General features: G+C 46.6%; 1 protein-coding gene across 1 annotated transcript in view; it reads left to right on the top strand.

The window, feature by feature from the left end:
- Positions 1–22,302, top strand: part of LOC115081286 (deleted in malignant brain tumors 1 protein-like) — a 163,181-nt gene that overhangs the window by 115,417 nt on the left and 25,462 nt on the right. Inside the window, exon 3 of the mRNA XM_029585780.1 lies at positions 17,273–17,593. Within this exon, the coding sequence (XP_029441640.1) occupies positions 17,273–17,593 (321 nt within the window). The remainder of the gene's footprint in view (positions 1–17,272; positions 17,594–22,302) is intronic.

Raw genomic sequence — 22,302 nt, 5'->3', positions numbered from 1 at the left:
GGTCGTTAAGATCATGAGAGGTCTTGAACGAGTAGATGTGACTCGGTTATTTTCACTTTCGAATAATAGAAGGACTAGGGGGCATTCCATGAAGTTAGCAAGTAGCACATTTAAGACTAATCATAAAATTCTTTTTCACTCAAAGCCCAATAAAGCGCCGGCCGTCCACTGGATGGCCTGCATCATTTTTAAAGATGGCGTCGGCCATCCAGTGCTTCTACCATGTGACAGGGACTGACCAATGGCACGGATACCCTGTAACATGGTAAGGGCAAAGGGCCATCCGCGCCATTTTTATTAGCACGGCTGTCGGCCCGAGAGCGGGAGATTGCTCCCTGCTCCCCCACTGGACCACCAGTGGCGTAGCGAGGGGTGGGCGGCCGCCCCGGGCGCCGGGGTCTAAGGGGGCGCCAAATGCCTGGCTCTGCCTTGCACGGCTCCATCGGACTCGGCTGGCAGCAGAGCAGTGCAACTCGACGTAGGATTTATTTTCTGCTGTGCCCAGGGGCGGATTGACCTATCGTGGTCTCGACCGCGTGGCTCTTCTTCAGCCCAGCCTCGGCGCCTTTCAGCCAGCCCTTGACGGAGGCCAAGCTGGCAGGGACCGAAGAAGAAATACAAATCGAGGCTGGTGGGGGCCGAAGAAAAGAAGATCAGCCAGCGCGGCCTGAAGAAAAGAAGATGGGAACCTCCCAGCCAGGCCTCTGCCAGAGAAATTAAAATCGAGGCCAGCGGCGGCTGAAGAAAAGAAGATGGGCGCCTCCCAGCCAGCCTCAAGGGGGGGCTGACTGTGCGACACCCATCTTCTTTTCTTCGGCCTCCGCCGGCTTTGATTTTAATTTCTTCAGCCTCCGCCAACCTTCAGGGGCTGGCTGTCTCCGGCGGGGCCCGAAAGAAATGAAGATGGGAACCTCCCAGCCAGGCCCCCCGCCGGAGAAATTAAAATCGAGGCCGGGAGGTGGCGGGGGAGGCCGAAGAAATGAAGATGGGAACCTCCCAGCCAGGCCCCCCGCCGAAGAAATTAAAATCGAGGCCGATGGCGGCCGAAGAAAAGAAGATGGGCGCCTCCCAGCCAGCCTCAAGCGGGGGCTGACTGTGCGGCGCCCATCTTCTTTTCTTTGGCCCCCGCCGGCCTCGATTTTAATTTATTCGGTCCCCATCGACCTTCGGGGGCCGGCTGTCTCTGGCGGAGGCCGGAGAAATTAAAATCGAGGCCGGCGGGGGCCAAAGAAGTGAACACCGGTGCTGCTAACCGCCGGAGACCAGCTGTTCAACCTTGGATCGGAAGGGTGCTTCTGTGTATATGTGAGAAAGGAACGGTGTGTATGTGAGAAAGGAATTTGGCTTCTGTGTGTGTGTATACGGTATGTATGTGAGAGAGGAATCTGCCAGTTTAAAAAAAAACTTTTGTGCTGGTAGTGCAACTTTTGAAAAGTTGGATGAAAGATTAAAGTTAGAAAATGTATATTTTTAAATGACTAAGACTGGAATCTTCCCATTTAAAAGGGAAGTTGACTAAGGATGTCTTTCGGTTCCATATCTCCCACATGAATAATCATACGACTGATAGTTTGAAGAAAGACACTTGCTTTATTGCCTGGAAGCGTAAAACAAGAGAAGCTGTACGGTGTGGGTGGCTGTCCCTTGGGAGGGACAGAACCTGAAGGAAGGGTGTCATTCGCCTTCTGATAGGAATGTGGTTTTCTTATTTAATGGTTGGGATCATCACTTTCACTTTTAGTAAAAGTGAAAAATGCTGCAAGTCTGAAAGCAAGGTGCTTCTGTGAGTGGTAAAATGTATGTGAAACAGGGAGGGTACTTCTGTGTGTGTTGCAAGAGAGATGGAGCATGTTTTTGGCTGGCTTGTGGCTGTGAGATAGAACATGTGTGTAATGAGAGCTTGTGTGTAAGTGAAATAGAGAGAGCATGTGTGTGATTGAAAGCCTTTGTGAAGTAAGAGAGAGCAGAGCATTGTGTGATTGAGAGAGACTGGCCAGAGAGGTGACCTATGTATGTGTGAAACTGATCAGGAGATGACTGGTATGTGTGTGCTTGTGTGTGTGTGAGTGGGAGAGACTGGTTGGGGAGATGATTGGTGTGTGAGAGACAGAAACTGGTCTTGAGGGTATGACTAGTGTGTGTGTGTGTGAGAGAGAGAGAAAAGATTGGTTGTGGTCCCTAAGGAAGAGGACCATGAGGACAGCTTCAGCAGCTACTGCTGCTTCTGGCGTCGCCTGCAAGGGAAAGGAGTAGGAGAACTGCTGGAGAGGGTAAGTAAAGGTGGCTTTTTTAAGTTCATTTTCTTGATTACCATTTTAATTATTGGGTAGTATGTGATGTGTCTGCTGTTTGAAATATTTTATTGGTGTTTGGTAAAGGTTTCAAAATTTCCTTGTCTTTAATTACTGGATATTCTATTCATCAGCTGTTCTGAAATTATTTTATTAGTATGATTTTATAATTATGATCCATTTATTTATTTATTTATTTAAACATTTTTATATACCGGCATTAGTTGTGGACATCATGCCGGTTTACATCAAAACTGGTAAAGTATGGAAGTTACATTTTAACAGGGAATTAGAAACTGGGAGGAGGGTAAATAATTAAATAGGATAGACGAGAAATAACAGTAACATTAACATTAACATGGTTCCTCGGTGTGAACGAGGAGAGAGAATAACAACATATGATTCCTCAGTATGAGGAAGATGGAAACAGATGCAATGTGGTCTATTTTTTATTGGAGGAGGTGTGAGTTTTTATTCTGGGTAGGCATGTTTGAACAACCATGTTTTCAATTTCTTTTGAAGTTGTTCATGATTTATATATCTTGATTTTATTGATTGTTTCATGAGGAATGGTGACATTTTTGTTTTTCATTGTTGCACTGTATAGAGTCTGGCATGATACGTTTTACAGTTTAGTTTTTGTCTGCACATTTCTATTTATACTTTATGTGGCTTTATTCTGTAATGAGGGCAGAAAAATAGCACCGATTTCAATGCAAATCATTGATGGAGGGAGGGGGGCGCCGAAGAAGTCTCTTGCCCTGGGCGCCAAATTGTCTAGCTACGCCACTGCCACCAGGTGATTTTAAAACATTTTGGGGGGGGTTTGGGAGGGTGGGGGAGTCTAAGGGGTCAGGTTTAAAGGGTCGGGGTGGATTTTTTGTTTATCGGATCGGGCGCAGCCGATAAACAAAAAACCAATCGGGCCGGACGATAAAAATTATAAGATTTGAATCGGAACTAAAACCGAACCGATTCCGGTTCCGATTCACATCTCTAAACTGTTCTGCAAATCATGGTGGCTCCTCCCCGTGGCTTGAGTCATCTCCACTGTGACCAAGGGTCCACTATGCCTCAAACATAACAGATTGCTAACTCCATGGACTCGGCTCAACTTGCAGCACTGCAGGCCATTCCGGGCCTAGCACAGCAGATTACAGAACAACAGAAGTCTTTGAAGAATCTTGCTAATGCCTTTAACCAGTTGCACGCTCAACTGAACTCTTCAGTGCCCTCCTGTAAAGGAGTTGCTGTCCACCAGTGGTTACCCTTAAGACCACTGTACCTCTATCTACACCTACCCGTTTCATGGGTGAAGCCAAAATGTGCAGAGGATTCATCAATCAATGCAGCATGCATTTTGCTTTGCAGCCTACCCTCTTTCCCACTGAGGCTTCAGAGACCACCTACATCCTGTTGTTCCTCGAAGGACAAGCCCTGGCTTGGGCTTCACTGCTATGGGAACGAGAGTACCCTATCCTGAAGGACCTATCAGGATTCTTACAATTGTTTAAGTCTGTGTTTGATGACCTGGCTCGCCTGACCATCGCTGGGTCCATCCTGCTTAATCTACAGCAAGGTAACAAGCAACTTACAGACTTTACCATTGAATTTAAGACCCTAGCATCCGAACTGCATTGGGACACTGGATGTTTCCGTGCCATATTCTTGGAGGGTCTCAACTCCCACATAAAGGACGAACTCGTGGCTCATGATCTGCCTGAATCCCTTGAGCCCTGATGGAACTTGCATGGAGAATTGACCGCCGTATCCACGATCGTACTCAAGAGTCCACAAAAGTCTACAGTGGGGGCTAACCATCCTAAACCTGTGCCTACTGCTTCCAGCTTACCGTCTGCACCCATAGAGGAGGAAGAGCCTATGCAACTAGGCCAAAGCCACTTGACCTCTAAGGAAAGATATTACCGTAAGTGTATGGGCCTGTGCATGTACTGCTGCCAATTGGGTCATTTGTCCGGAAACCTGACGGACCTAGGATCTGCAGGAGGACTTCTCCTGGGCCTTACCTCACCCACTCCTCCAATGTCCTTACCTTTATCACTGCTCTACGGAGGTCTCGATTTCCAGACTCTCGCACTAATTGACTCTGGTGCCGGAGGTAATTTCATCCTGAAGCGCTTGGTCGAACATTTGAGGATTCCTACTACACCTATAGAGAAGCCTCTCTTATTGTCTTCTATCCATGGAGAGCCACTTCCTGGAGAAGTTTCACTCATCACCCAGGCCATTGGCCTGCGCACTGGAGCCCTTCACTCAGAATCTATTCCTTTTCTAGTGTTGGATAAAGCCATGCACCCGGTGGGGTTGGGTCTGCCGTGGCTTCAAGACCATATGCCACAATTTAATTGGGCCACTTTGGAACTGTCCCAGTGGGGACCTGACTGTCATGGTCGGTGTCTTGCTGATGTTTCATTGCTCAGTTGCATGCCTACCACTCCATCATTACTTGGCTTACCTCCACAATACGCCTCCTTCCAGGATGTTTTCTCTTAGCAAGCTGCTGACGTGCTTCCTCCACACAGAGAATTCAAATATGCCATAAATCTGAAGCCGAACTCAGAACCTCCCAAAGGAAGAGTCTATCCTCTTTCTGTAGCCGAGGCCAAGGCTATGTCTACTTATATACAGGAAAATCTACAAAAAGGCTTTATCAAGCCTTCCAAATCCCTTGCGGGCACAGGGTTCTTTTTTGTAGGGAAAAAAGATGGCACCCTACTCCCCTGCATCGACTACAGGGGCCTGAATGAAATTACCGTCAAGGACAGGTATCCCCTGCCCTTAATATCAGAACTATTTGATAGACTCAAAGGGGCCAAAGTGTTTTCCAAATTGGACCTAAAAGGAGCCTACAACTTGGTGCGTATTAAAGAAGGAGACGAATGGAAGAGTGTTTTTAACACCTGTGACGGTCACTTTGAATACCTCGTCATGCCCTTCGGCCTAAGCAACGTACCTGCAGTCTTCCAAAATATGATGAACGATATCTTACAGGACTTGCTCTACCAATGTGTAGTAGTATATCTTGATGATATACTGATCTTTTCTCAGGATCTACAGAGTCATCAGGAGGATGTAAAGAAAGCCCTAAGGCGCCTGCATGAATACCGCCTTTACGCTAAGCTTGAGAAATGTGAATTTCACAAAGAAACTGTACCTTTCCTGCGATATATCGTCTTGAAGAATGGTTTCCAAATGGACCCTAAGAAACTTGAGAGTATCCAAGACTGGCCTCAACCCACAGGCCTGAAGGCATTATGTTGTTTCTTAGGATTTACCAACTATTACCGATCCTTCCTTAAAAACTACTCATCATTGACAGTTCCTCTAACAGCTATGACCAAGAAGAGAGCCAACCCTGCCACTGGTCTCCTGAAGCCATCTCATCCTTCATGACGCTCAAAGAGGCTTTTCAAAGAAGCCGTGTCTCCACCATCTTGACCCACACTGTCCTTTTATAGTGGAGGTTGAGCATCCGACGTAGGTGCGGGGGCAGTCCTGAGTCAGTACCAGCGAATGCAACGTACTCCATCCCTGCTCCTTCTTTCTAGGTGGTTCTCGCCTGCCGAAAGAAACTATGGGATAGGAGATAAGGAACTTCTCGCAATCAAACTGGCTTTCAAGGAGTGGCATCCCTGGCTAGAAGGTGCTCAATACCAAATAGTAGTCTATACTGACCATAAAAATTTAGATTACCTTCGACGTGCTCAAAGACTCAATCATCGTCAGGCAAGACGGTCCCTGTTTTCAACAGATTTGACTTTCTTCTAAAATACCGTCCTGGAAAGAAAAAACACCAGGGCTGATGCTTTATCATACTCCTTCTCACCTTAGGACATGCCATATGAACCCCATATATAATTTATCCTGCAAGAGTGGTCCTCACAGCCACCCACATGGTACCTGATGCGAAGACGGTGATGGCCAGAGGTTTAAGAGGAAAACTGTTGGGCACATGATTCTCGCTTGGCATGCCATCCTGGACAGAATCGTACATTAGCCATGTTACAAAGATACTACTGGTGACCAACCATGAAGGACATGCAAGTGTATGTGGGTTCCTGCGCTGTCTGTGCCAAGCAAAAACCACCACCTGGGCGACCTTGAGGGTTATTGCAACCATTACCTTCAATGGATGAACCATGGACCCATATCGCTACTGATTTTGTAGTGAACCTGCCAGCATCCAGCGGCAACAAAACCATATGGATAACAGTTGACCGGTTCTCTAAAATGGCGCACTTTGTAGCATTGCCAGGACTACCCTCTGTTACTGAATTAACTAAACTCTTCATCAGACACATCTTCCTTCTTCATGGGATGCCCAAACATATCCTATCTGACAGAGGAGTACAATTTGCTTCAAAGTTTTGGAGAGTATTATGTCAGAAGTTTGACATTGCCTTAGACCTTACCTCTGCCTACCATCCTCAGTCGAACAGCCAGACTGAGAGGATGAATAGGATACCGAAAACAATTCTTACGATCCTATGTCAACTCTAGACAGAAAGACTAGGCTGAACTACTGCCTTGGGCAGAATTTGCCATTAATTCACATCCTGCGTCTTCAATGGGGTCTTCCCCTTTCCAACTTGTCTACGGGAGACAACCTTTACCTTCGCTGCCTATACCATTGACAGTATCCTCTCCTGCTGCCCAGGCTACCACAGCAGAATTATCCCAACTCTGGAGGCAGAAAAAGGATCTCCTTGTGAGAGCAGGACAAAAGGCTAAGAAAACCTATGATGCCCATCATCAAAAGGCACCCCACTTCCAGCCGGTAACAAGGTCTGGTAAATACCTCCGACTCAAACTTCCATCTGCAAGGTTTGCTCCTCGCTTTGTGGGACCTTTCGCCACCTTCGGCGATTAGGAAACTTAACATACAGTCTCAAACTGCCTCCATCAATGAAGATACACAATGCTTTTCACGTATCTCTACTGAAGCCAGTGATACTCTCCGAGTTCTCCAGAAAGGAACCAGAGCCCAACAGCCTGCATACAGAAGATGACATTGAATATGCCGTGGATGACATTCTTGATGTACGTAAGAAAGTGAAGACTTGGGAGTACCTCATAACATGGGAGAACTACGGCGCAGAGGAAAATTCCTGGGAACTACTGGGTAACATCACGGATAAAGAAATGGTCCGCCAATTCCACTTGGCACACCCTCGCAAGCCCAGACCACCTGGAAGAGGTCTTGGAGGGGGCCCTTTGAAGGGGGGTACTGTTGCATCCGTTGGTCGCAGACAGCTGCGACAGCTCTGCCTACCTTTCTTTCTCCTCTTTCTCCCTCTTTGGGAAGGATGGCTGTCTCCGGAGCCAGTGCCGCAGGCCCTTGGCATCCTCAAACGAGCATGGGCGTCCCCATCCACCATGCTCTCTCCCGTAGCCCTCCTAGGGTGCAAGCACGCACATCTCTGACGCTCAAGTACACGTCATGGCAGGAACCTCTGGGGCGGCCCCACTGCATGACATCAATAACTCCGGGTATTTCAAGCCTCCACTTCCGCTAAGCCAACGAGTTAGCAAAGTCGCTACTCTGCCTGCTCTAAGCTGACAGCTTAGACACTATCTCACTAAGGGCCTCGCTCCTACTGAAGCCTTAGATACCCGCCCCTCGGGGGTCTGCCGCTTCTACTACCCTTCGGGGCCTCACTATCTAGACAACTGCTCTTCAGGGGTCTAGTCTTTTCTCATTTCAGGATCGGACTCGGGTACTTTGCTCCTCGAGGGCCCTCCCCTTGATCCTGTACCTCGGACCTTCGGTCCCACCACTCTACATCGGAAGACGCATACTCTCCGTGAGTACCTCTACGAACCAGCGCTCCAACTCCGTCCAGAAGTCTGCCTATCTGGATGGAGACCACCTACTGAGCCTGTTGAGCGTATTGGCACCCTCGTTGACCGGAGCATTACCTTCCTACATTACCATCTCTATGGCAGTACAATAAAAGACTGTTCTACTCCATGTCTGCTAACTGCTCTGCCAATCACAGTGGTTCCTCATAGGGCTCCTCCCCATGGGTGGAGTCATCTCCACTGTGACCAAGGGTCCACTATGCCTCAAACACAACAGATTGCTAACTCCATGGACTCGGCTCAACTTGCAGCACTGCAGGCCATTCCGAGCCTAGCACAATACTTGAAATGTTAACAAGGGTTTCAGTCAATGAAATATTCTTATGTTGGAGTACCCTGTTTTGATTAATTTGCTTATATGCTTTTTCATAGTGAAGTTCTCGTCGATCTGAATTCCTAAGTCATGTACTTGATCTGAGGGAGTAATATTAGTGATTCCTAGGTCTAGGGTGGTTTGTTTATCGTTGTATCTCTCCTTAACCATAAAATTTCAGTTTTTTTAGGGGTTTAGAGTTAGTTTTCAGTTGAGAAAGTTTTGTTGTATTTCCTTCATGTATGTTGTAGGAGATGACACATATTTTGAATGTTTTGTCAAATGGTATATAGAATTGTATGCACTCTGCATACAGGAAGAATCTTAGATTTGTGAGTAATGTGCATATAGGCAACAGATATATGTTGAATATGTTGCGACCATCGGTCTACGATGGCTTCCCCCCGCCTACCTCTCACTACTTGCGGCTCCTCCCATTCACCTCGGACTAATGGCCACCGCGGTGTCTGTTTGCCATTCTCTCCAGCGTTCCCGGACCAGCTTTGGTGCTGCCTCATGCCATGCTCCTCCAAGGTACCTTAGGGCGCATGCCGCACGCAGCCCTCATCTTTATTCTCACGTTGGCGCAAACCTCAGGGGTGTCCCCCTGTTATGACATCACGACTCACGGATATTGAAGCCTACAGTATTTGCTAGCTCACCGAGTTAGCATGAGATTTCCTATGGATGGGATTCGCTCTCTGTATCTAAGCTACTCTGCCACACCAGCGCTTCTGGAACTCTTAGACCCCCTCGGGGTTACTAATGGGGTAGCCGCTCCTCGGGGGCCTCTTCTGCTTCTTACAGATACTATCAGGAAAGCGGTACTTGCTCCTCGAGGGCCCATGTTCCCTGAGTCGCTGCCTGTAATACCTAACCTTCTACTTGGAAGACTTCACCTACAGTTTTCCATCGGTACAGATACCATCTATTCCACAGTACTGCTTCGCTATAACCAGGTACTCCCTCCTCGAGGGCCTGCCCTCCACTCTGATGCCAGACCTCTCGTCTAGTGGAATCTATGTCATTGCTATGTGAGTACATTATAACTGAGTCTCTACTCTAAGGGATCAGGTACTCAATCCTCGAGGGTCTGCTCTCCTCTGTCTTGGAGCTTCTCCTATTTCTACCTGTGACTCTGTATGCTTCTCATTGTGTACTCATCTCTCAGTCGCTTTCCACTAAAGCACAGCCTTGCAGAGGATTCGTTGTTCCAGCGTTCTGTAGGAGACCTTGCCCAGCTGGGCTCTACATCCCCTACTCCCTACTGCACCTCTGGTGGTTTCCAAAACTGTTTAAAAAAATATTAAAATCTGTGTTTGTGTGTCCAGAGTCTAGCCTGACACTGTGGTCCCTCACAGGACTGGCCCCTGTGGGCATGGGTCAGCTGCCACAGTGTCCAGGGATCCACCCAAACACCATTAACCATAATAGATTGCTAACTCCATGGATCCGGCTCAGCTCAACGCCTTGCAGGCCATTCCAGGCCTGGCCTTGTGCATTGCTGAACAACAAACGCATTGGAGAAATTAACTACTACTGCGTTTCATCAGCTGCACGCACAGAAGAATCAAGGTTCTACTTCCAGTAATGAAGGTCAGTTACCTGAAGTAACTGTAAAGACTGCTGTGTCTCTTGCTGCTGCAGTACGGTTCTCTGGGGAAATTCAGAGAACTAGAGGCTTCTTAACCAGTGTTGTATGCATTTTGCATTACAACCCTCTCACTTCCCTACAGCCTATGCCAAGTCTACTTACATTCTATCCTATCTGGATGAAAGGGCTTTGACTTGGGTTTCCTCGCTGTGGGAATGCAAAGACACCATACTGAAGGATACTGAAGGATTTATGGACTTGTTCAAATCCATTTTTGATGATCCTGCCCGATATACTGTTGCTGGTTCTGCATTGGTTGACCTGAAGCAAGGCAACCAACTACTGGCTGATTTCGCTATAGAGTTCAAGACTCTTGCGACTGAATTACATTGGGATCCTAGATGTCTGAAAACTCTCTTCTTCAAGGTCTTAATGCCTGCTTGAAGGACGAGCTGGCCACTCATGAGACACCTGACTCGCTGGATGAACTAGTGGCCTTAGCTACTAGGACTGATCACCGGCTTTGTGATAAGGTGCAAGAACTCAAGCTTTGTAAAAGACGGGTTCAGAAGGAAGTCCGTGCTGAACCTGCACTCAGGATGGTTCCTTTGACTCCTGTTGCCAGTGGGGAAGAACTAATGCAACTTGGTTGCAGTCACCTGACATCCAAAGAGAGAAGACTTTGGAAGAGGAATGGTTTGTGCATGTACTGTGGACAAGCTGGTCCTGAAGTCCAAACATGCCCCATCTGTCTGGGAAACGGACGGACCTAAGTCCTGCAGGAGGACTCTTCTTAAGCCTTACTACGCCCTCTCCTCCGCGCTCTCTCCCTGTCTCTCTGGAATTTCAGACTCTTGCCCTGGTGGACTCAGGGGCAGGAGGTAATTTTATTCTTTGATTACTAGTGGAACATTTGAGGATTCACCTCACCACTCTGAAGATTCCACTACTCTTATCGTCTATACATGGGGAGCCTTTACCGGGTGATGTTACCTTTTGTACCGAACTGATATCCCTCCGCACCAGAGCTCTCCATACTGAGTCAATTTCCTTCTTTGTGTTAGAGAAGGCCATGCACCCTATCATTCTGGGGTTACCCTGGTTGCAGCTGCACATACCACAATTCAACTGGGCTACGTTGGAACTCTCCCGTTGGGACCCAGAATGTCATGACAAATGTTTAAAAGAGGTCTCTCCTTTTCCCTGCATGCCTACAACTCCAGCGACGCCAGGACTGCCGCCTCAGTATGCATCATTTTATGAGGTATTCTCCAAAGAAGCTGCTGACATCCTTCCGCCACATAGATCTTATGAGTGCGCCATAAGACAGAAAACTAATGCTGAACCTTCTAAGGGACGTGTCTACCCATTGTCGGTGGTAGAGAACAAGGCCATGTCCGAGTACATTCAAGCCAGACAAGCCAATATTATCTCTCCCCACTTCCCCCTACCAGTACTTCCTCTTAGACATCTGGTTATTCTCTCATTTTAGCACCCGGTCCGCCGGTTAAACCCCCCTCCTACCTCTATGTTAACCCACATCTTAATCCAAGTTGTTTCACCCTGTTCATTGTAATGCACTCTTACGCAATGGTTGTTATATTGTTAACCGAGGTGATTTGTAACCTGTTACATGAACCACAGTATATAAAAATGTTAAATAAATAAATAAATAAATAATACATTCAGGAAAACTTGCAAAAAGGGTTCATTAGACCTTCTAAGTCTCCTACAGGTGCAGGCTTCTTCTTTGTGGGGAAGAAGGACGGCACTCTGCGCCCTTGTATCGACTATCGAGGTCTGAACAAGATCACGATTAAAGACCGATACCCCTTACCTCTGATCTCAGAGCTTTTTGATCGACTTCAAGGAGCCAAGATATTCTCAAAACATGACCTAAAGGGAGCCTATAATTTGGTTTGCATTCGCGAAGGCGACAAGTGGAAATCGGCTTTCAACACTCGAGATGGCCATTTCGAATATTTGTTAATGCCCTTCGGCCCATGCAACGCTCCCGCTGTGTTCAGAACATGATGAATGACATTCTGTTGGATCTTCTGTACAAAAGTGCCTGGATGGCATCTTCATATTCTCACAAGATATGCCTATTCATCTAGCAGATGTCAAACAAGTATTACTGAGACTTAGAGAACACTGCCTTTACGCCAAATTGTCAAAGTGCGAATTTCACAAAGAATCTGTGCCTTTCCTTGGCTATATCATATCAAAACAAGGCTTCTGGATAGATCCCCAAAAATTAGAGAGTATCAAGAATTGGTCTCAACCTACCAGTCTGAATGCCCTGAGATGCTTTTTTGGGGTTCACAAACTACTATAGAAGCTTCATAAAGAACTATTCTTCTTTGACAGTGCCCTTAACTGCTATGACATGGAATGACAGTGCCCTTAACTGCTTCAAAATAGTATGCGGAGGCCATTTCCGCGTTCGAGAAATTAAAGACTGCCTTTTCCACTGAGCCATGTTTACGTCACCCTGACCCCAATAGACCCTTCATCGTGGAGGTTGACGTTTCACATGTCGGAGTAGGGGTCATGTTAAGCCAAACTGGAGATTCTAAAGCCTTACATCCCTGCTCCTCTCTCGCAGCACTTTTCTCCTGCAGAGAAGAACTATGGGATTGGAGATAAAGAGCTCCTGGCTATTAAGTTGGCATTCGAGGAATGGCAGTCTTGGCTCGAAGGCGCTCAGTATCAAATTACCGTATTCTTGGACCACAAGAATCTAGAGTATTTCCATCATGCGCAATGTCTTAACCACAGACAAGCCAGATGGTCCTTGTTTTTTAATTGCTTTGACTTCATGCTCAAATACCATCCCAAAGACAAGAATACCAGAGCAGATGCTCTGTCTCATTCTTTTCTATCTGAGGATGTTTCTGAAGAATGTCAGCACATTATCGACCCAAAGAAAGTCTTCTTGGCAGCTACCCATTCTGTGTCTGCCGGTAAAACGATTGTCGCCAAGAACCTCAGAAAGACACTTCTACACTGGGCTCATGATTCCAAATTGGCTGGCCATCCTGTTCAATGCTGTACCCTTCTGAAATTACAGAAGTACTATTGGTGGCCTACTGTCAAGGAAGATGCATACTTCTATGTAGCGTCATGCTCCAACTGTGCTAAACATAAGCCTACTTCTGGTCAGCCTTTGGGACTGCTGCAACTGCTGCCAGTTCCGGACCAGCCATGGACTCACATCGCTACAGACTTTGTAGTTGATCTACCTCTTTCAGGAGGAATGAATACTATTTGGGTGATGGTTGACTGTTTCAGTAAGATGGCTCATTTCGTGGCGTTGCCTGGCTTACCCTCAGTCTTGGAGCTTGCAAAGCTCTTCATCGCACACATCTTTCGCCTTCACAGCCTACCAAAGCACATTGTCTTTGATAGAGGATCTCAATTCACGGCAAAGTTCTGGAAGGCTTGTGCAAGCTATTTGATATCTCTCTGGATTATGCATCTGCCTATCATCCACAATCTAATGGCCAAATTGAGAGGATGAATAGGACCCTGAAACAGTTCATTCAGGCCTATGTGAATTGCCATCAGAATAACTGGGCCGAGCTGTTACCATGGGCAGAATTTGCCATTAACTCACATCCAGCGTCTTCCACTGGATCAACAACATTTGAAGTGGTATATGGTCGACTACCTTCACCGCCACTTCCACTGACGCTCTCAGAGTCTTCCCCAGCAGCTCAATCCACTGCTGATGACATCCATCAATTATGGACTCAGACTAAAGACATGCTAATCAAAGTGGGTAAACAAGCAAAGAAATCCTATGATGCTCACCATTCTAAAGCGCCTGTATTTCAATCTGGTGACAAAGTCTGGCTGTCAACTAAGCATTTGAGACCAAAGTTACCCTCCACTCTATTTGCTCCTCGCTACGTTGGACCATTTCTAATCCTCCGACGTCTTGGCAATATTACGTACAGTCTGAAGCTACTGACTGGATTGAAAATCCACAACGCATTCCATGTTTCACTTCTGAAACCACTCAGTGAGTTCTCATCCAAGTCTCCTGAACCAACTTCTATTAACACAGAAGAAGACCTTGAATATAAGGTTGAAGCTATTCTGGATGTAAGAAGATGTGGGAAAACGTGGGAATACCTTCTTGTATGGGAAGGTTACAGCCCCGAAGAAAATTCTTGAGAGCCGTTGGCTAATATCCTGGATAAAGAGATGCTTCTTCAGTTTCATCAGATGCATCCACAAAAACCAAGACCTGGTAAAAGAGTTGGAGTCCGCCCTTTGAAGGGGGGTAATGTTGCGATCATTGGCCTATGAAGGTTTCGCCCCACCTACCTCTCACTATTTGCGGCTCCTCCCGCTCACCTCAGACTAATGGCCACCGCGGCATCTGTTTGCCGTCCTCTCCGGCGTCCCCGGACGGCTTTAGTGCTGCCTCACTCCATGCTTCTCCAAGGTACCTTAGGGCAGGCGCACATACGCACGCCACCCTCATGTTTATTCTCACGTTGGCTCGAACCTCAGGGGCGTCCCCCTGTTATGAGGTCATGACTCACGGATATTTAAGCCTACAGTATTTGCTAGCTCACCGAGTTAGCAAGGGATTTCCTACGGATGGGATTCGCTCTCCGTACCTAAGCTACTCTGCCACTCCAGCACTTCTGGATCTCTTACACTCCTCGGGGTTACTACCAGGGTAGCCGCTCCTAGGGGGCCTCTTCTGCTTCTTACAGGTACTATCAGGAATCCGGTACTCGCTCCTCGAGGGCCCATGTTCCCTGCTTCGCTGCCTGTAATACCTAACCTTCTACTTGGAAGACTTCACCTACAGCTTTCCATCAACGAGTACAGATACCATCTATTCCACAGTACTGCTTCACTGGAACCAGGTACTCGCTCCTCGAGGGCCTGCCCTCCGCTCCGGTATCAGACCACTCGTCTAGTGGAATCTATGTTACTGCTATGTGAGTACATTACAACTAAGTCTCTCTACTCTAAGGCATCAGGTACTCGCTCCTCGAGGGCCTGCTCTCCCTATCTCGGAGCTTCTCCTATTTCTACCTGGAACTCTGTATGCTTCTCATTGTGTACTCATAACTCTCAGTCTCTTTCCACTACAGCACAGCCTTGCAGAGGATTCGCTGTTCCAGTGTTCTGTGGGAGACCTGTCCAGCTGGGCTCTACATCCCCTACTCACTACTGCCACCTCTGGTGGTTTCCAAAACTGTTTAAAAAAAAGATTAAAATCTGTGTTTATGTGTCCAGAGTATAGCCTGACACCTTGGTCCCTCACAGGACTGGCCCCTGAGGGCATGGTCAGCTGCCACAGTGTCCAAGGATACACCCAAACACCATTAACCATAACAGAATAGTGTGGCCTAAACTGCTGATCCATGAGGGATGCCTGTATTGATAGGAAAGGTGTCAAAAATGTGATTGTCTAATTTGACTTGAAATGTTCTATCTTTTAGGAAAGAAGAGAACCAATTGTTAACATTTCCATATATTCCAATTTCTCGTAGTTGGTGGCATAGCAGGGTGTGGTCAACTGTGTCAAATGCTGCTGTTAGATCAATTAGTACCAGGATATATGATTCATTGTTGTCGAATGCTTGTAGTGCAGGATTGGTTAAGAATACGAGAAGATCTGTTGAGCGATTTTTTTTCTGAATCTGAAATGGTTCCAGTATAGTACAGGGTGGCTCATGGAAAAGTAGCCCACCTCCAATACCAGTGCATTGGAGGCAGGCTACTTTTCCATGGGCCATCCTGTGTATTATTGTCTTCTAGGTGGTTCTCTAATTGTGTTAATACTGCTTTTTCTAGGACTTTAGCTATAAACGTCAAGTTGGGTATTGGTCGGTAATTGTCCAAATCGTCTATTCTGCCAGTTTTATCTTTTAGTATTGGTTTAATTACCACTTGTTTTGCCTTATCAGGGACTAGTCCTTCTGTTAGCGAGTGGTTTATTATGGTTGTGACTATCAGAGATATTGCACTCTTTACTGTTTTCAATGTACTTACAGGGATCAGGTCTAGTGGGTGGGTGGCAGGCTTCATTTTAGTGATGATTTGGTTTATTTCAAAATTTGATTCTAGGTTGAATGAGCTCCATAAAACTTCACCAGATTTTCCTTCAGGCTCTATTGTTGATGGGCTGGTGGAGAATTGTCTTTAGGTTATTAATTTTGTTTAGTAGTGATTTGGCGTATTCATTGCATGAGTTCTTTCAGAACTGGTGGTTATTAGAGATAGAGGAGGATGGCTCCTTGATTAGGTTTTTAACTGTTTTGAAGTGTAATTTGGAATTGAATATTACACCATGGGAGAGTCCTGCCGCAAAGATGCTGCATTGGGGTGAGTAGAGCAGCTTGCGAGCTATGAACACAACATTTACTAATTCTGATAATAGCTAAGATGGAGGAGCAAGCAAAGACATTGAACAAAATAATCTCTCAGGGACAGAAGAAATCAAAATGCAAACAGTCGCTCTTAGGGCTTGGGTATATTTCTGCAATCCTCTTTTTTTGTACTTTTTGCTTTCAGAGAGCATTCTCATTAATCGCACATCCATTGACTACTAAAGGTCTTTAGACATGAATTATAAAAATTAATTATTTCCTGCACGTGCTGGATCATCTGTCCTCTGTCTTCAGACCGTTTCCTGGAGTATTTGTCAGGTCCTCTGGCTTGCCTTGTCTAGCCCCTCTCCTGCCTGGATAGTCAGGGTAAGGGTCCTTTCTGGGCTCTTATATTTGGCTTGAAGGAATTCCAGGCAACTGTAGCCTCAGGCCAGAGGCAATGCTTTCATTATCAGGGAGAGGATTTCAGTAATCAGTAAGATTGAGTATAAGCTTGATTCAAGGAGGTATAATATTTTGTATATTGTTATATGCATTGATAACATTGTATGAATAACTATTTTGTTGGGTAATGGTTCACTGCTGCTTTGGATTAAAAAAATTGGGGGGATACTTTTTGTATTTGGGGATTATAACATTAGATTGTTTTAAATGTTTGAATATGTGTGGATGTGATAGATGTGAATGGGCTAGTTAGTTTTTATTTCTCTAGATAGGGGTTCAAGATATGTGTTTGTGTTACACTGGAATATCCTAGTGGTTCAGAGGATGGATAATAAAGATCTTCTAACACTCACCCCTTAACTCTTCCTCTTCTGCTTTTCTTTAGGTCCCACATATAACACCAGGCTTGTTGGTGGAAGCAGGCCCTGTGAAGGACAGGTGGAGGTTTTTTCAGAAAAGTCCTGGAAGATGATTTGCTATGAAGGCCGGGGCATCCAGCTTGCTGCTGTGGTGTGTAAGGAGCTGCAATGCGGGTCTGCTGTCAATGTAGTAAGAGGTTTCGGTCTCTGGAGCACAGCAGGACAACTTTTGCGTAATTTTGTCAGCTGTCAAGGTCATGAATCCAAGCTGTCTGAGTGCATGTCACATTGGAGAGACCGGAAACAGTGCGAAGATCCGGAGGACACACTTGGAGTTGCTTGTTCAGGTACATTCTTAATTCCTTTTACCACATTATTTCTTGTCCAAGGAGTAAAGGAGTTCATTGCTCTTTCCCTCTCTTTACCCCTGCAGCGCTTTCTCAGTTTCTCAGGACATCATCTTGTCTATTCCTTGATGCTTCTGGATCTTATTCTAGCTCATTTTTTCCTTTTTCGGCATAATTTATCCTGAGGTGAAATGCCAATGTTTTGTAATAAAAAGTAGATATGTTTCATCAGGAACAATCTTCTTGGTTGTAAAAATGTCCTTTCTGGAGACAGTCTTCAGCTGGCCATGTTGCAGTCGTACTTTATGTGTATTAGTGTGAAGCTTGTAAGGAACTAAAAAAGTATAAAATAATAATAGTGAAGTAAACCTACAGAAAGTACAAAATCAGGGACTCTGAGGGCTATAATAAGAACATAAGAAATTGCCATGCTGGGTCAGACCAAGGGTCCATCAAGCCAAGCATCCTGTTTCCAACAGAGGCCAAAACCAGGCCACAAGAACCTGGCAATTACCCAAACACTAAGAAGATCCCATGCTACTGATGCCAGTAATAGCAGTGGCTATTCCCAGGGCTGGTGCAAGGGTATTAGGTGCCCTAGGTGCCTTCTAACTGCCCCCACCTCATCACATCTGCCCCCAACTTTGCACCACATCGCCCTGCCTCGCACAATCTCTCTCACTCCTCTGTGCAGAGAAAGCCGAAGCAAGATGGCCTGGCACAGTGTCTGGGTCCAGACACCAGGGTATCAACCCAGGCTTGATGCCAGGTCATGACCCTGAGGCCAGATCCCCATGCCTGGGCCTTGGGTCCAGGCTTGTTGCTGGGATCTTGACTTGGACCTAGGACCCATGCTAGAACCTGACTCAGAGGCCGAGTCCTAATGCCTCATCTCAACCTAGGCCCAGGCCCAGGCCCAATGCCATGGCCTTGCCCAGAGGCCAGATCCCAAAGCCGAGGCCTCGACCTAGACCCAGGCCTGACACAGTGATCTGATTCAGATATCAGGACCTTGGCCTAGGCCAGAGCATAGAACCAGACCTGTTGCTGGGACCTGACCTGAAGGCTGAGTCCCGATGCCATGGCCTCAGCCTGAACCCAGGCCCAATGCTGGATCCTGACTCGGAGGTTTGGTCCCGACACCTGGGATTGGCCTAGGCCAGGACCTGGGCTCATGCCCAATTCCAGAGACCGGTCTGAAGGCCAGGTGCCAATGCCAGGGCCTCGGCCTAGGCCAGAGCATGGACACAGGCCCAGTGCTGGAACCTGACTAGAAGGCCAGGCCCCAACACCAGAGCCTAGATCTAAGCCCAAACCCAGACCCAGGTCCAACACCAGACATGACTCAAAAGCCGGGTCCTGACACTGGGGCCTTAACCTAGAACCAGGACCAGGACCAACACTGGGGCCCATCCTGGAGGCTAGATCCCAATGCCAGGGCCTCAGCTTACAGTCATGTCCAGGCCAGGAGCCTGAGCCTCGGAGATCCTCTTCTGCTTCTTCTTTCTTTGGCTCGTCTATGCCAACTGATGCCATCCACTGGGGTAGTGCCAGAGTTAACTCTGACATATTCACCCCAGCGTACAGCACCATTTTGATTCCAAAGCCCTCCAGGCTGGGCTATGGTTTCAGGCCTGGACACAGGCTCCAGCCTAGGCTGAGGCCCAGCTGATGGTACCTGGCCTCTGGGTCAAGTCCCATCATTGGGCCTGAGTCCAGGTCTAGGTCCCGGCATCAGGATATGGCCCTTGGGCGAAGCCATGGCATTCAGCCTGGTCCCAGCTCCAGCATCAGGTCCTGATCCTCCAGGCAGAGGTATCGGGTCTGGGTCTGGGCTGAGGCCCTGGCATTGGCACCCAGCCTTTGAATCAGGCTTTCACATCTGTCCCGGGGCAGGCTGAGGCCCTGGAGTCATGGTCCAGCCTCTTTGTCTGTCCTGGGATCGGGCCTTGGCCCCAATGTCCGGACATGGCCTCCAGTCATCTGACTTGTGTTTGGGTCAAAGCCCCAGTGTCTGGACCCAACCTCTAGGCTGGGCTGTGGTGTTAGGTCTGGGCCCGAGCTCCATCCTAATCTGAGGCCTCGGCCTTGTGTAGGCTGAGGCCATGGTCGCAGCAATCTACCGCAGCCTTGGCCTACACAAGGCCGAGGCTTCAACTTCTGCCTAGGCCTCACCAATGGATCCCCACCAGACTGGGTAAATAGTGACCAGGGGGATCCTGGCCCAGCATTTTTCTGGGTGGATGGGAGGGATGAGTGGTGGGCCCAAATGGTCCCATTTTTGTTTTTTTCTTTGGGTTTTTTTTTTTTTTTAATTCTTGATTAATTTTTGTTTCATTTGTGTGAAAAAAACAAATTAAGCATTCCATGAACTGATATTCTTGTGAAAACCCCCCCTCCAGAAACGAATCGAAAAATGAAAATTAATTTTTTATCATGTACACCCCTAATATTCTGGTCCCTGCTCCAGTTCTAGCCTTCTGCCCTTTCTAGTTCCTGCTTCCATCTGAGAAGTCCTGACAGCTGCCTATATGCAAAGGCTCAACTTGTGGGGAGCGGTGACTGCTTCAGGCAGAACTCAGCACAAGATATGCCCCTGCCTAGACTCTGTACCTCCTATCCATCCAAGCAGAGTGGACCATGACAATTTTTAAATATTCGGAGATATTTAGTATAGCTCAAAATGGATTGGAGTAGTTTAGCAATTAAAGCAGTAGGCTAAGAACTGGGAAAGCCAAATTCTACCGATGTTCCATGTGGCCTTGGGCAAGTCACTTCACTCTCCATTTTTTCAGGTACAAATTTAGGGCCGTAGTTACTAAGAATTTTCCCCATGGAAACATAATGGAAGAAAATGTTTATCAAATATACCCCTTAGATTGGGGGCCTGAAAGCAAACTTACTGTACATTAATGTAACTTGCATTGAGTAACCAATGAAAAGGCATAAGATAAATCTAAATAATAAAAGAAGAATATGTGAGTTCCTTTGTCCATGCTTATACCTGTACTTACAATGATGCTATGGGATTTTTACCGTGTTTTCTAATGTTCGGAGATGAGACCGACTGATCTGTGTTTTGGGGATGCAGCAGAATGGTCATTATCTCAGACTTTTCAGAAGTATGTACAAAAGGTTATAAGAGCAGTTGGGGGCAGCTGGCTGTGGAGTTCATCTACAAACCGAACCAGAGGGGCAAAGAATGGTATGATCAAAGGTTGAGATGGAATGACTTAATGGAAGAGACAGAGCTCTGTTAGAGAACTGGGGGCTATCTGGGAAAAATGAGATTGATAACAGGAGGGTGTGAGAGATAGATACAGCCCAGAGAGACAGATAATTTTTTTTAAAATTTCTTTAGTTTATATTCCACTTTTTCAGGTACTTCAAAGAGGATTAGATTCAGGTACTGTAAGGTATTTCCCTGTCACCAGAGAGCTCATGATCTGTTTGTACGTGATCCAGTGGCGTATGAAGAGACTTATCCAGAGTCTCAAGGAGTAGCAGAAGGATTTGAACCCTTGCTTCCCTGGTTCATAGCCCACTGCTCTAATCACTCCTCCACTTCCTTAATTGTGAAATTGTGATTTAAGATAGCTCTGATGATATCACATAAACTGGTGACTACCTCTTACCCTAAAATCTTGAAGAAATGCCTTGAGATTCTAGTCTTAGGGAGGGGCACATGCAAAGAGTGACATTTTGTTGAGGACAACAAGAACTTTAGATGGGGGGAAGAGGGACATCATGCTGCCCTGAAATGAACTGAAAGAGGAAATGTAATATGAGCTGTCAGACTGGCAAGTCAAAGAGGAGATTAGACCCCCAACTGTGAACATGATCAGACCCCTTTTGTAGAGTTAAAGTTTCAGGTTGGGAATTTGCATACAACAACCCCTTGAGCCTTTCTGCTGAATTACAGTCAAATACCACTTCACAAACAAAGTCAGGAATTGCAGAACTTTCACTAAAAGAGGAAGTTGTGTTGGGAATGTATCAAATAAGAATTTTACCAAGCAAATGGATCCTCATCCTGAATGTCAAGGGTTCATTAAAATATTGGACATCAGGTTTAAGAGCAGAGAGAAAAGGCCAGCAAGGACTGGAGTTTCTCCTCTTTCTTTTTGCATTTCCTACCTGTGGTTTGGCCTTGGCCTTGGTTTTAGACTTAAGAAAGGCAGAGTTTGTCCAAGCTGTATGAAAGCTGCACTGGAATCACTGAGACTTATGGGAAGATCGAGAAGTAGAGTTCAATAGTACAGGAGGATGGGACTCGGTGCCAGATTGGGAGGCAGAGTATGTCTCACAGGAGGGTGTTGACCCAGCAGTAGAACAGACAGAATGTCAAAATCAGTCTGGATACTGCGGATCCCATCTCATAACTGGCAGTATTCAATGGTTCAGTTGCTTTCCTACTCATAGGTAACACTTGGAGTACAGTGGGGATTAGGGTGAACATAAGAACATACAAACTTAAAAATGTGCCTTACTGAGGCAGACCAAGGCTCCATCAAGCTCCATCAAGTACAGCATCCTGTTTCCAACAGTGGCCAATTCAGATTACAAGTACCTGTCAAGAACCCAAATGTTAATTAGATCCCATGCTACTAATGCCAGAAATAGCAGTGGTTATTCCCAAAGTCAACTTGATTAACAGCAATTAATGGATTTCTCCAAGAACTTATCCAAACATTTTTTAAACCCAGCTA

Source organism: Rhinatrema bivittatum, unplaced genomic scaffold (assembly GCF_901001135.1).
Source record: "Rhinatrema bivittatum unplaced genomic scaffold, aRhiBiv1.1, whole genome shotgun sequence".
In the NCBI taxonomy this organism is placed as follows: domain Eukaryota; kingdom Metazoa; phylum Chordata; class Amphibia; order Gymnophiona; family Rhinatrematidae; genus Rhinatrema; species Rhinatrema bivittatum.
This window is presented reverse-complemented; position numbering and strand designations above follow the sequence as displayed.